At 32.3% G+C, this 15179-nt stretch overlaps 2 protein-coding genes across 3 annotated transcripts; one reads left to right on the forward strand and one right to left on the reverse strand.

The window, feature by feature from the left end:
• Positions 1–3296: 3296 nt before the first annotated feature.
• On the forward strand, positions 3297–14292 carry gish (casein kinase I gish). 2 transcript variants are annotated; one of them, XM_066391311.1, is made up of 9 exons: positions 3297–4170; positions 6743–6804; positions 6868–7098; positions 7155–7303; positions 7359–7473; positions 7535–7974; positions 11301–11384; positions 11600–11802; positions 11935–14292. In XM_066391311.1, the coding sequence occupies exons 2-9, from the start codon at positions 6765–6767 to the stop codon at positions 11984–11986; spliced, it is 1314 nt and encodes a 437-aa protein (XP_066247408.1). In that variant the 5' UTR covers positions 3297–4170; positions 6743–6764; the 3' UTR covers positions 11987–14292. The 2 variants fall into 2 exon arrangements, with proteins under 2 accessions (XP_066247408.1, XP_066247409.1); XM_066391312.1 differs by having other exon boundaries at positions 3298–4170; positions 11600–11793.
• Positions 14223–15139, reverse strand: Muted (biogenesis of lysosome-related organelles complex 1 subunit 5; the record flags this gene model as incomplete). Its single annotated transcript, XM_066391083.1, has 3 exons — positions 14223–14739; positions 14792–14980; positions 15035–15139. Coding segments are annotated over 3 exons (453 nt in total), but the record flags the coding sequence as incomplete, so codon positions are not given.
• Positions 15140–15179: the final 40 nt, after the last annotated feature.

A 15179-nucleotide genomic window follows, 5' to 3' on the forward strand; every position in this document is an offset into this window, starting at 1 on the left:
TGTACCGTTAGTTTCTTTATGTGGTATTGATGATCTATAAGTACCTTCTTACCTACTTATTTAAGGACTGCTACATCAATGTGCTGACAACTTTACCTAAAAGGTAATTTCCATTGAAACCTGGAAACTAATCAATATCCTTTTTTTATTTTTACGCTTTCATGGGTATTACCATCTAGGTAAAGTTACTCGCACATATTCAATCTATCTGCCCTAAAAAGAACTTGGTACATTTCAGTGGTAGGTGTCTATATTACCAAACATACATTGATAATAGATAAGTTACTTGGATAAACCCCGGATACGTCTTTGATAAGTTGACTTCCTCTACCTCTTACATCGTGCACCCATTGAAAGTAGCGAAAGCAGCAGTTTCATTTGCTTACTATGTGCTATCGGATGATAACAGTGACCCAAAATAGGCGACGGATTTGTCAATACACCAGGGACTCGATTCTGTAAACTGGAGAGGTACGTTCGCCAGGGAATGACGTCAAAAATGATTTATTAATAAAGGTCCGATCGAAGGTCCGGCATATGAATATATGACTAACCACCAACACACGTCAAAAGTTTGGCCCCTGGCATTTTCGGGCTCTGTTTATGTCGCTTTTGAGCTGAGAGCTTTGAGTGTTTGCGATTTAAACAAAAATGAAAACAATATTTAGATTTTTAAATGGAGCACCTTGCATATCGTTATTTTGGTAAATTAAACTCTTCTTGCTGACACATTACCTTTATGAAACAAATATCCTTCATTTGTAAGAAAACAGTTAAAAGTTATTGCATACAACCTTATATATTTGAAATCAACAAGAAAAACTCCATTGAACAAAAACAATATACAGAGTGTCCCTTTTAAAATTCAGGTATTGATGTCATTACTTTTTCAACTGTACTAACTTATTCATACATACATGCAATATGTACATATCATTTCAATTGGTCAAAAAACAAAAAAATAAGAGGTGTTAACCATCTCTCAGAGAAGCCCAGAATATAATTCAAAATTATAGTGTATTTGACCGGCCGCACTCAGTGGGATAATGTAACCGACTTTTCTTACTGTCTTTATTATAACGTATAGTAACATGAAAGACAGTAGTGTTACATTCAGTGCAAACTGTTAGTTTGTTTTGTTGCTTTTTGCTCGTTTGAATAAATCAAATGAACCTGTGGGATAGTTATATGTAGATATATACAGGGTGTACCATTTAAGACTTTGCACTCGGCTTATTTTGAACTACGATCAGAATATTAGAAATTGTCGCGACACGTCGATTTTTTTTTCGAGGGAGATACATTTTAGCACTAAATACAGATTCACCAAAACAACCCCCTTCGCGGGGAGCGTTCAACTTTAGAATTTTAAATGAGACTGTAGGTCAAGTGATACTTTATTTGAAAGGGTTTTTCATTGTGATTGACAACACGTTTTTTTTTTAAATTTTAGATCATCTGTTAAATAATAAACTAATGTAATCCACAAATTTTAAAATAGGTACAGGCTGGGCAAATTACAATGAGGTTTGAGGTGGCTACTTATAAAATCTTCCCACTTTAAATGTATGAAATTGACATCCGTTTTTTCAAGTAAATTTAGCAGTAATATAATTTGATTAATTAATACCAAAACTTTAAATTATTTTCAATGTATATTCATCATATTTCGATGTATTTCAATGTACCTAAAATTGAACAAAAATACATGTTAACAGTTAAAAACCCTTTCAAATGAGGTGTCACTCAACATATAGTGCCATTTAAGATTCTAAAGTTAAATGCATCCCCGCAAAGAGGGTTGCTTTGGTGAATCTGCATTTAACGCTAAAATGTGTCCCCCTCGGAAGCAAAATCGATGTATCGCGGCAATTTATAATATTTTGATTGTAGTTCAAAATAAGCCGGGTGCAAAGTTTTCAATGGTACACCCCATATACATTATGATTAGACGATTAGTATGATGTATGTATTATATGTATTTTAACTAAATTTTCATTTCTATTGTTTTAGAGAATACAAAACAGCCCAGTAAGGAAGTTCCAACAGAGCCAAAGTACTGGTATCAAAATCGTAATTTTGTTACCATGTTGTGTAGTTTTATAGTTCATTCCCTTTTTTCTACTACAGTAACCGTAATGACCGTCTGTCCTCGGCATATAAGTCACTTATATGCTACATATGTTTATCCAGTTAACGTAGTAATCGTTATTAACTGTTTATTCTTTTCCTTACGTGTCGACCAATATATATTTGAAATTAGTCTAGTTATATTCATAACGGGCATTGTAGTTGTAATCCTGGTAGGAGTGCGAAAATTCTTTCGTTTCCTAAAATCTCTCATAATTAAACCCGACCAACCTAAATCTCCTCAACAATATTCTCGCATTCCTAGTGAGATGTTCACCTCAGACGAGTCTACAATTGTAGATGAGTCCGAGTCCAGGGATGAGTTAAGGAATGAGTCTGCTGAAGAAATTATTAATGTCGAATTGAATAAGTCTATTAAAGTGGTTCAACCTATTGTCCTTAAGAAAAGAACCGTAGGACAGGGACGTGGCAGAGCAGGGCGTCGTAGGCGTCGCTAAACTTTATTTTCACGCATAAACGTTTGGACGTTTGGAAAATGTTAGTTTACACCATAGCATCCCCGTATAAGTGTAGTGTGTTTTTGTGTACGTACCTATATTGTGAAATTTTAAGTATACATTCCTTTCTACTTTGAAGTTAAACCAGAGTAGATGCTTGACAAGTTTGTTTATTTATATTTTGCTTGTATCATATATTTTTGTATGGTACCAGCCTAAAAGGTATTAAATATAAAAATGACATTTTAGCAGTGATATCGTACATATTAATTATTTATGCTTTATGCCAGTCTAGTACTAGATAATAATTATTTACGCAGTTTTAGTTGGTTGTGAAAGATTCAAAATAATTATCTATTAAGCAAATAATATGTAACAATTATTTGTTAATATATTTTTTACAAATATATAAAAGCAAATTTGGCAAATTAAGTTTCTTTATGTAATCATCTAGCATCAAAGAAGGCTTGGCTCTTAAATCAACATTCACATATCGCTGGTGTGGAGAACAGCTTGAAGTAAAGGGTGAAACTGAATTCCTGCTCTGTGTTCCGAACACGAAGCGCATATTTGAAAGCTCGCTTTAGATCGGTATTACAGGTCACAAAGTGACGAGCTAAATCGCTATCGATTGAGTGGATCTTCAGTATTTGAAGCAGAAATTTCATGAAAATTTACGGTAATTTAACACTAGTGCAATCGTTACATACTATCTATTATTTACTGATATAAGACATTTCTATTCGTGAAATGTAAAATCTAGATTATAAGAGTTTCAGGTAAGAAGTTTGCAGCTTTAGGCTTTCAGCGGGAAACTTTTGGATATTGTTGTGACTGTTGCCGTGGAAACAGAACATATGATTCACCACACCTAATTTTCTCTGAATTTCCTGAGAAAAATAAACTTTTGCAAGAAGTTTTGTCACCAGTCTAGCAGTTTATTTTTGTGATATTCAGTGCGGAATAGTTTCGAGTAATAAGTTGGTCTTAAAGAAAAAAATTGTAGTTGGTGTCCGAAAATCAAGGAGATTTCAGTAATCCGGGCGCATGCTCAGAATTGTTTTGACCCAAAAGTCAATTACACGGCACACTATTTGCAAAGAATTGTGGCTGAGTACAGTGTATTTTTAGCAGATAAGAATCGTTTTGTAGTATTTGAGTCGTTGTATGCCTTTTTCGGGTTTATGAGGTGCTTTCCAGAACATCAGTCGCAAGTATTTTGTCTATTAACGGCGAAAGCAGGATTGCCCGGTCCCAATCTGTAATGGCGTTCAGCCGTTTTCGCAATCTAATCTCGGAATATGGAATTGAAATGACACTTAAAGACAACCCATCCACCTAAAGGCCAATCTTTGGTCTTTCTGGATTGCTGCTGGGTTTTAACTGCAAATATAGCGTCGAAATAGTTCACTTTTAAACCTTCTTCAGAAATTGTGAAATACCTGTGATAGTACAAAATGTGATATGCCTATCCAACAATTTAATCTTTATGAATGACTCAAGTTCAAAGGACTTTCTCCAAAAGAATCGCAATTGTTTCTTTGGACTTTTTGAAACTTTGGCATCAGTGAATTATTAACGAGTAAGTAGGTATTATTATTCTTTTGAACACTGCATATTCCCAGGTAGGAGGTAGCCATTCTTCCTCTCAGCTGTTTACCCTACTTGATTACCTGCAATCTTAAAAACAATCTTATAATTCCTTTAAAGATATTTCTCATATTTATTTTCTCAATCATTAAATGTTTAATTTAGGTATATTTGTATTAATAAAATCTTAAATTTCAGGCTTGAGAGTATTATAAGCCTTTCAATATTCCTATATCACAATGACTGGAATAGTTTCGCATTCTTTTGTTATTGTGGAATTTTAAACATTAAGCTGATCAAGTTATTGAAATATCCTCTCAACCACAAACAAGTTGTGTCCAGTACAATTTACAAACAAGTTCAAACTTGACATTTGACTTTCCAAATAATATTTCCATTTTGATGTTTTTAGTTCCTTTATTCATCCCTGGGTTGTAGGGAATCTAGTATCTTTATCAAATAAAAGATAATTGAACTTTGTTATAAATGAAAACTTAATAAGTAAATGATATTTAAAGAAATACATAAATAGTGGCCATATTAAAATAACTATAACCAATCACCATTAGTATGTAAGTAAATTTAAATTAAAATAAGTATTAGACAGCTTTAATTTTAAATAACTGTACAGCCTTTGCAATATACTTCAGCTCACTAGGTATTTATCCATGACTACTTTAATAAGTTTTTTTTTTACAGCGTTGAAAAATGTTTTTAAAGTTTGCAGCTTTATAGTAATCATATAATAATCACTTTTAATCTTAATAATGCATTGTAGTAGGCTTCACAACAAACTTTATGTTGACACCTAGATTCTCATTTCATTGTATGAGAAATTTGTACCCTTATATTTTACCTACTTATGTATTCCAAGGTCAGTTTGTCCTTACCACCATATCAATGAAGATCCTCTATATTAAATGATAACAAACACAGCTATCCAACATATTGTAATGTCCAAAGCTTGGCTCAGTTTACTCTTGCAAGTCAAATGCATGGAAGAGATGTTTTAAATGGTGCCTTTAGGATCTAAATTTTAAGATTTCTTTGTATGCAGTTTATAGCTGCTTTAGAATTCTGTGTATATGACTGAGCAACTAGAGTTTCTCTGGAAGATTGGTATTGTCTCTCAATCCCTAAGTTACATAAAATAGAATTTTACTAATTTATGTCCAATAACAGCTTGCCTGTAATAGGTACCAATTTAAAAACTTTGCTGCAAAAAGAGAGCATATGCATTTTTACACACATAATTACAAATATGTACTGTTCATGAATCAGTGATATTTCATTAGCCTTAAAGGCTACTTTTTTCTTCAATCTATCTCCTTTTTGCACATTAAAAAGATATACTAAAAATGTCAAAGTGATAATTTCTGACACCCAAACTGTATTTTTATCAAAGAGTGTTTCTTACTTTTAAAGACTTATCGAAAAATTAAGCTAGGAGATCCATACCTGCTACTACGTCCTCAATAGCGTAAATTTTATACTATGGGTCTAGTAGCAACAATAATTTGAGATTTTAAGATTGAAAACACTCTGATCAACTTAATATTTTCCCTAGTTTGGAATCTTTTGCTGGACCTAAAAAATTGTATGTTCAATAGTTCTTTCTGAGGTACTGTTTTTTTTTTAGCTAAAGAACATAAAATTGTCTTTTGAATACAGAAAAGTTGCATATTTTTCTACAGTTTAGATCTAAATTCTGTCCTCCACTCTTTTCTGGGAGGAAGTAGGCCTGCATAAAATGTGCCCTCAGTTAAACTTTGTTATTATGTCAGGAACAAAGGAATTTGTTATTGTTCGTGCTGAATGACGGAGTTTTATAAATTCACTTGCCTGACCATGCATGCCACCTTCTTTCCTTTTTGCTCCAGAGCAATTGGTAGAGGAGAAAGGTAGCACAGCAACCATGGGCATGATTCTCATTGCCCCTGTTGTAGAGGGACAGTAGTTTTTAGAATCAAACTATTGGCTCTATATGTGATTATTGACCCCCCACACAACTTTGCATAATTTACATATAACCATACTATCCACACATATTTTAAACACAATACTTTCCGCACTGCGTTGGTATCATGAGTATTCCATGTAAGAGATTTATTAAAGGAAAGACCCAGATACTTCTCGAAGATCAATATAGTTAAAAATTAGCTAATGAGGATCAATTTAGTACAAATCATTTCCAAGACGGGCAAATGTAAATTTTTGAGTAATTTATTACACAGTGTACATCACATATTTTATATTTCTGATAAACATGAGAACAAAGTATAATGCTGTAATTTTGGGTCTTAATGACCATTATAAAAAAAATAAAAAATTACTGGCAAAGAGAATAATGAATAACTAACTATTCAATGATCAGTGAAATATTAATTATTTTTATGATTAAATTAACGAGTACCCCTAAAGGTAATGTGTTAGATCTTAGAAATCAATAATTTCTCCCATCAAAATATTTCTTCAATGTGACTAATTTAAATATGTACTTTGATAATGACAGTGATGTCTAAAGCCACACACTGCATGTGTTCTACCATTTATTTTTTTTGCAGAGAAGTTCTATTGTTGTGAAAAATGGATAAAATTGATCAAAAGAAAAACTCTAAGCATAGAGGTAAGTTTAAAATATTTACAACTTAATTTACAGCATTGCATAAATCTTGGCATAAACACTCAGGTACCAGTGAGTCTCACAATACCAGGCATAGTGTGAACTCCAGTGGTGTCTTAATGGTGGGACCTAATTTTCGAGTTGGCAAGAAAATTGGCTGTGGTAATTTTGGGGAGCTACGACTAGGGAAGAATCTTTATAACAATGAGCATGTTGCCATTAAAATGGAGCCCATGAAGTCAAAGGCTCCACAGCTACATTTGGAATATAGGTTTTATAAACTGCTTGGTAGTCATGGTAAGGGAATATTGCTGGAGTCTTTGAATGATGTGATTAAGTAATATTTTCCACAGAGGGCATTCCAGAAGTGTATTATTTTGGTCCATGTGGCAAGTATAATGCGTTAGTTATGGAATTATTGGGCCCAAGCCTTGAGGATCTCTTTGATTTGTGTGAACGCAGATTTACTTTAAAGACTGTTCTTATGATTGCTATTCAACTGGTAAGTTATGAGCTTAATGTTTTTTGAATAGATTTAAGGTAATGTTTTTTTGAAGCTTCACCGAATTGAATATGTCCATACTAGACATTTAATCTATAGAGACGTTAAACCAGAAAATTTTCTTATCGGCAGGCAGAGTACAAAACGCGAGAAAATTATACACATTATAGGTATTATTGCAACAGTCTTTATCCGATTTATAGTTACATTCGTGGTGTTTTTTTGTGGTAGATTTTGGTTTAGCTAAGGAATATATTGAGTCGGAAACAAATAAACATATACCGTACAGAGAGCATAAGTCTCTAACAGGAACTGCCCGATACATGTCCATTAACACTCACTTAGGCAAGGAGCAGTCTCGACGAGACGATCTGGAGGCATTAGGTCATATGTTCATGTACTTCTTGAGGGGTTCGTTGCCTTGGCAAGGGCTCAAAGCGGACACTCTGAAGGAGCGTTATCAGAAAATTGGTGATACCAAACGAGCCACTACCATAGATAGTTTATGTGAAAACCATCCAGAGGAAATGGCAACTTACCTTAGATACGTTAGACGACTTGATTTCTTTGAAATGCCCGATTACGAGTATTTGCGCAATTTGTTCACTAATTTGTTTAAGAAAAAAGGATATGTTGACGATGGAGAGTTCGACTGGACTGGAAAAACTATGGTAAGTCTATTTTATTTTTGTTTCTTGTGATATGTGGAGTTTTTCCCCTGGAAAATGTTTTTATTACCTGATTTTTGGCTACCTCTGTCATTATTACATTTCTGTGGTAGTAATTAGTATTTTTTAAATTAAAATTGGACGATTAAATTATGTATAATTTTAAATACCAGATCTGAAGGCTTCGTAACATTAGTTTGTATAAAAGAAAGTATAGTCCATTTTGCACTTTCAGGAACCCTGGATTATGAAATAGCTGCGCCTTGCAATGGAAAGTTGAGTTTTTTTTAAATGTGTTGTTAATTTAACTTAGCTTTAAGATATGATAATGTTTCAATTCATGTTGAATATGTTAAATTATTTTTCAATTAATTATCTATTTTAATTTACAACAACTCTTAATCCAACAGCCACCGAATCTTTACGTCTTACATCAATTGCGAAGAGCTCCTCCATCAAATAAAATTAAAACCAAATCCGATAAGGTACCTGTATCGCTAGACAAATCTGATCAGCAAAGATAATCATCGTTCTTAATAATTTAGTGCTATTGACCATTATTTTAAAGATAATTTTAAGGCCCTAATTGAGATTATGCAATTCTCTTTCTATGGTTTCACAAACTATTGTGGAGCGCTATTGTTTTAATGTTTCCCATTTCAATTAAGGCGAATAAAACTTTATAAGGCCATTTTGAACAATGTGGACAATTTTTGTTGCTATATTTTTTTGGACCGATTAGCAGTTTGTGCAAATTACTCGGGAAGAATTTCCAGATTAGAAGATTTTGAAATGCTAATTATTTAGCAAGTGTGTAGGTATTTAATTTCCAAGTTTTTGATTCTGCTTTATTTTATTCTTAGTTTTGTGGTTTCATTTAGCAAGTTTCCAAGAGTAGAATTTGATTTTGCTGTTTTTTTTTTGCTTCATATTTTGCTTTCCATTTTCGTTATACTATTTAGAGAAGAAAGTTCAGGAATTAATATTAATGTATAGTAAACTTTCAATGGTATAATTTTACTACCTAGTTTAGTATGTACACTAAACATAGTAAACTATTGAATGTATTAAACATATTACATACAATAGTTTAAGTAAATCACTATGAAAAACCGATGAAAAACTTCAACACTTTTGTAATTGTCATTTTTAAACTAACGGAAATATTTAACAGAGCACCAAATATACTTACAACTTTGTAGAGGGTGTTCCAGATTAGTTGTCCATATAATAACTCCGAAATGGCCTCCATTTTTTATGAGAAAATTTCAGTGGCGCAATCAGATTTTTTTCGATTATATTATGTTGCAAAGGCACAATCGGCTTTCCAATTTTTGTCCAAGGTAAGAGTTGTCCGTCATTCGTTCATTATCGGAGATAAATAAACAAATAAGCTGTTTATTTCAACAGACACGAGATGCATTTATAAGAAACTATGAAATTCTACAAAGGAATACACACTACGAAAAAAGTGTAATAATAAACAATATGCAGGGTTTTTATTTAAAAAACTTCTAGCTGTGCTGCTGTCTACAAAAACATTATATTGAAATTTTTTATTGAAAATCAATTGATATTGTCAGTCTTTTTAGCAGAGCCACGCATTTCTTAGGTATGATGTATAACTTTACTTTTTCTTAAGAGCGCATTATTGGAATTTCGCATTTTTGAGTAACCCCATTTTTTAAGTTGACTCATTTGATACATGTCATCGTTTACTTTTTATGATAATTTTTCGTATTTTTATTTTTCCTCATCGTTCCAGTTATCATCGTTATTTCGAGTTTTAGTTCGTCCGTTCTTTAACTGAATCGTAAAAAATTAGGTATCATTAAAAAAACAAAATAATTATGATAACTCCACGAATGAAAAAAAATTAATATGAAACACTAATATAAAGACATTTTGATATGTTTCATATCAATTAACTCTGAAAAAGGGAGCCACTCCAAAAATGAAAAATTAGAATACGGCGTATAGAAAAAATATTTAAATTGCATTTCATATCTCGAAATTTGGGATACCCTTTACATATACATAATGTATTTCATCAAAAATAAAAATATACTCACCATTGTGTATCTATTGGTTGTTCAGAAAATTAAGCGACTACTGTACCAATTCGAAACTATTTTTCTTGGATAGTATGCGGGGCTAATTCGAGTAATCAAGATCCCATTAATAATAAAGTCTGGTAATTCCACCGTATAGTATTTCAAGAAACATCAAATCTTTCTATATTTCAAGCTATGAAATAAACTGCTAACAAACAAAATCGATGCGACATCATTTTTGTTCATTTTGAAGGCGTTACATTTCAGATATCTCTTAGTTTAGATTTATAATTTAAAAATGATCTGAAATACCTTTTCTTTTAGAGTTATGTGCGTATGCCAATCTTTAATTAAACTATATTTTTAATACTACATAAGGCATAAAAAAATACAGTACATATATGTGAAATTTTAACCCATTACAACACATATTGTTTGTTGTGTTGTATGGCGAAAACTTGGTACTTTATTTAAATAAGATAAATAAGATCTGAAACTGTATGGAATGCTGAATCAGTAGCATAGAGCGTTTGTTAGTAAAGTGTTGCTATTGAGTCTACAAATAAGACATTAAAAAATTTTTTTTTGTTAATTCAATTATACATTTATCTTAAATGGTTTTAAAAAGTCAAAGCAAAAATTAATTTCCGGTGGCCATTTTTGAAGGGCTGTAGCGCTTTTAGTAAGCATTTGCGGATACATTTTTATTAGAACTTTCTTGTTTAAAATCAAATTCCCTAAGTACGTTTGGCTGTCTAACTCTAACTCACCCTGTATATTATTTCATCTGCATATTTCACAATGGCGGAGAAAATATCTGCTCTTTTTAATCACGTGTCTTGAGTACTTTTATTATGGGGCAATTAATAGTGTTTGACGATAATTCAAGTTTTTGGCAGGTTTTCATTTTTTAATGAAAAAGGGATTGTTTTCAGAAAGTTTTATAAGGTGATATGTGAATGAAACTGTTTTATAATTGTAGAACAATTTCAGGAAGGTAGTTCTTTTATTTCATTGTTTGTACCAATCATATAATTTTTTCTTCTTACAGTTTAACATGATAGTTTATAGTTTGGAATATATTTTTTTGTTTGAGGCAAAATTTAATGAAATTGCTTGGCTTTATTGTTAAGGGGATAATTGCAGAAAATTTTCAAAAGAACTGGAACTATATGTATATTCCAAAAACACACAGATGTATAAGCAAATACTTTCATTCCAGTCCTTTATGCAACCTCAGTAGAACAATATTTTCACTGCAATTTTATTTTTCAGAGTACTCCTGTAGGCTCACTTCAAACTACCGCTCATGATGTGGTTATATCTCCGAATAGGGATAATAGGCACCCAGCTCCAAAGGTACTTTTTGACATTATTCTTAACGTTTCTTCCTTTAGCTAAATAGCGACATATTTGTATAAAATTGGTCAATGATGCCAACTTCATCTTAATTTTGCTACTTAAAGCATTATTCGGTGGATTTATTAATGTCAATCCTTACTTAAACATTCTTGACTATTTTTCTAAATTGCACAAAACATAAAACAAAGACCAAGCTTTTATTTATTATTCAGACCAACAAAAATACTGCATGGCCTGAAGCTTCGAAGCAGAGCACCTTAGGAAACTTGACTCCTGCGGATCGACATGGATCTGTGCAGGTTGTCAGCTCAACTAATGGAGAATTAAATACGGACGATCCCACTGCCGGCCACAGTAATACGCCTATCACACAACCTCAAGAGATTGAACCTTTGGATGAGACCAAGTATGTAAAGTATGTAGTCAAAATTCAAAGGTCAAGGTTAGCTTCACTTAAGCAAGAGAATGTTGATTTTTGCTGAAGTGAATCTGGTCGAATTTTGTAAATTTTATTCCGAAGATGGAATTTTCTTTATGGTAATTTCAGGTGTTGCTGCTTTTTTAAGAGGAAGAAGAAAAAAAATCCCCGCTCAAAATGACTACAATATAGTGAGACCGACCAACATCTGACGTTGCTCCCTTGCGGCCATAGCAGTGCGGCAACGCTGACTTGAACTAATTTTGTGAGATGACCGTCGTTATTACACTTATTTAAATACTAGCTAATTATTATAGGTTAGCCTTAATTCACTATAAATCATTTAATTATTACCATATCTGATATGTATATTTCTCGGGCCGCTACGATGTCAAACAGCCTATTTTGTGTTAGTTATTCTCATACCCCCCATGCAGCCAAAATTTCAGTTTTGTCGTACATCAGGGTTTGAATAGTGAACACTTTTCCTATTACACAGTTAAGTGGAAGAAGCACTTTCCGTTTGACGGAACGTGGACATTGAGCAATTCTGCGATCGTTTCATTTACTTTTTCTTCCATCGCTATTTATTACCAAATACTATATGTTCATAGAATTATTTCTTTAGTTTTAGTTTCTAGCGTGTGTCCTAGTAAACGTGTTTTAATTATTGTTATATTTTACATTTTTCATTTTACGTCAGGTGCCTCATATATCGGATAGGTATGCGTTTATCTCTGTTCTACCGGCTATGAATATCAATGGTAAGCTTTGGTAAGTCTCACGACGAACACGCCGGTGTGACATTTGAAGCGATTTTAACAGTATTATCATTTTGAAAACCCGAACATTCAAAAGCATTATATACTCATAGTGAATAGTCCAAATGAAAGGCTAAATCCGTAACCATAGATGTTTTTTACGTTTTCAGGAAATTGAGGATGTCCATGATTATTATTTTTTTAAATTTATTCAAAAAATTGAAATTCTAGTTTTAGCAAAATTGTTTGTATTATCAGCTGTTATAGCTCTATTATGCTATAGCTTTGGCCATTTTGATCCAATGTTAAAATGGTGCAAAAAATATTGAATGTTTTAGATGAGTTTATTTGTCCAAAGGACAGTATTAAACTACATAATATGCCATGCCAATGGTTGCGGATTTTGTCATTAAATAATAATTTTAAATCCAACTCATTTTGTAGCATGTATAATACTAAATTACAAATACCTAGATTATTCTCACCACACCAGGCTATACAGGTCTGTTCATTTTTCTTTTCAGCTGCCTTTACCAATTTGTTAAAGATGTAAAACACTACTCGAGCACCAAAAAAAAACCATATTTTTGTTAAGTGCAGTCGCTTCGATGCCTTGTCGTCGTATAATGGTTACGTACTTATTTAAATTTGCATAATAAAATGAAAGACGGTAGTTTTACAATACTATCTCAAGTCGCCACATTAATGACACCTTACAGTAGAAATTTAGTTTCCACTTTACGATCTTCCACTGCTGCGATAAACGCTAGAAAAATCCAGATAGTGTCGACTTGTAAATAAAATGAGCAGTAATGAAGTAAAACAAGGCAGAAATTCATATTAAGGTATAGCTTCAAGCTTGAGTTCTTTTGTATATAATAAATTTCTTATTGAATTTGAACAAGAGTTTATACATTAGTTAGCTTGTTATCGAATATATTCTAAAACTATCACAATGTGTGGGAATAATTAAATCCATGAATACAATATGGTATTATTTAAAAAAATGTTTTCGGCTAATTTCAACAGGAAAAGGCTCGCTCTGTTCTTATCAGGAGATGAAATTGGTGCATGCATATTACGCTTTATTATATCCACCTATTCGCTTTGGTTCGATCGAGTCTACCTAACGTACGTAAGCCTGAAATGATTATACTTTAGAAGTTATCGAAATTAAATAATGTAATTTTGTTGTTGTTGTTAAAGCATAGACGTTTGTTTTCTTGATCTCAAGCAATCGATTGGCCGGCTTGCTTTCATCCTCGTTTTCACTGCATCTTCTGTTAATAGGGCATTCTAAATCACTCTGTACCGATATAATTGTGTACACGGAGCTAATAATGGCCATGATTTTAGTTGACTGGCCTAACTGTCTTTTTAATTAATTGCCCAATTCCAAATTTGCCAAAGATTTTAAATTTTTTGTTTATAATGCCCTATTTATCGAGAAGTGTATAGTTATATTAATACTGCTGTAGATGTCATTCGACGGGTTGACTAAACGTAGACTTTGTATTGTTTTCGTCGTTGTCCTATAAGTTTAAACGCCTGGTCCTTTATATGATGATAGGCTGGGCATCATATTAAATTTCAACCTATTGTAAGATTTGTACAAATATTTTAGTTAAGATCTTCAGCTCAGTAATTCATTGGCTATTTTGCAATATTTTTCTTTATTGTAAAATGTAACAACCTGTTGTACCTAAAGTAAAACATTTTAAACTAAGTTACGCCTTTGATTATTTTGAAAAAAAATATATCACAAAGTGCTAGTCATTTTTTCTAATGTTTGTAGAAATAATATTCAAAGTCCCAGTCTTCACCCAGTTTTTGAGAGATGTTAATAATAAATTACAAAATTATATTCTGCCAAGACTGTAATTACACACAAGTAGTAGCCTGCATCCAAAGAAACAATAAGTTACTCAATCCCAAACAATCAAAAGCTAAATCCTGTAACTACGAGGGCAATGAACTGAGATATTGCTATAAACTATTTAAATATTATCAAATTTCAGACTAATTTGCTCTCCATGTTTTTATATGTTTTCTTTAGATCAGCTTCCCTTTGCTCAAATTCTCTGTTGATTTCTGAGTAGTTTGCAGTGATTCCATCCATCACTTCTTCCCATTGATCTTTCCTTTTGTTGCGGTTTTCATGAAGTAATGTGCTCTTAAAAATATGCGTTTATTGGTCGGCTAAAAAAATCTCACAAATGTTTTACCTGATTGAATGATTCTTCCAAAATGGGAAAATTAGCACAAAGAGTTAAAGCTTCATTGAGTTGTATATTGGCATCAACAATTTTTCCATAGGCAAGTTCACGAAGACGATATATCTGGGTATCGTTTATGTCTGTTAAGGTTTCAACTGATTTGAACAAATTGTCTACTTCGCTGTCTCCTCGTTTTTCCTGAATATGAACTAATTTAATTAATTAAGAATATTGGGATGATTTAACTAGTACCTCAAACTCCCTTAAGATGAAGTTGATTTCTCCTTTTAAAAAACCTTTTTGGTCAAAGATTCTTTCCCAAGTTTTCCTAATATCTAACAAAAAGTAATTAAATTGAAAATGTTGATTAAATTAAATATTGTACTTGCCTGTCAGA

This window comes from Euwallacea similis, chromosome 6, assembly GCF_039881205.1.
Source record: "Euwallacea similis isolate ESF13 chromosome 6, ESF131.1, whole genome shotgun sequence".
Taxonomy (NCBI): Eukaryota; Metazoa; Arthropoda; class Insecta; order Coleoptera; family Curculionidae; genus Euwallacea; species Euwallacea similis.

Bases quoted from the DNA above. Each gene is read 5' to 3' on its own strand.
- gish (XM_066391311.1), top strand. From the start codon at position 6,765: ATGGATAAAATTGATCAAAAGAAAAACTCTAAGCATAGAG. The intron at 7,975-11,300 runs GTAAGTCTATTT...TTTATTTTTCAG, and splicing joins ACTGGACTGGAAAAACTATG to AGTACTCCTGTAGGCTCACT. The intron at 11,385-11,599 runs GTACTTTTTGAC...TTTATTATTCAG, and splicing joins ATAGGCACCCAGCTCCAAAG to ACCAACAAAAATACTGCATG.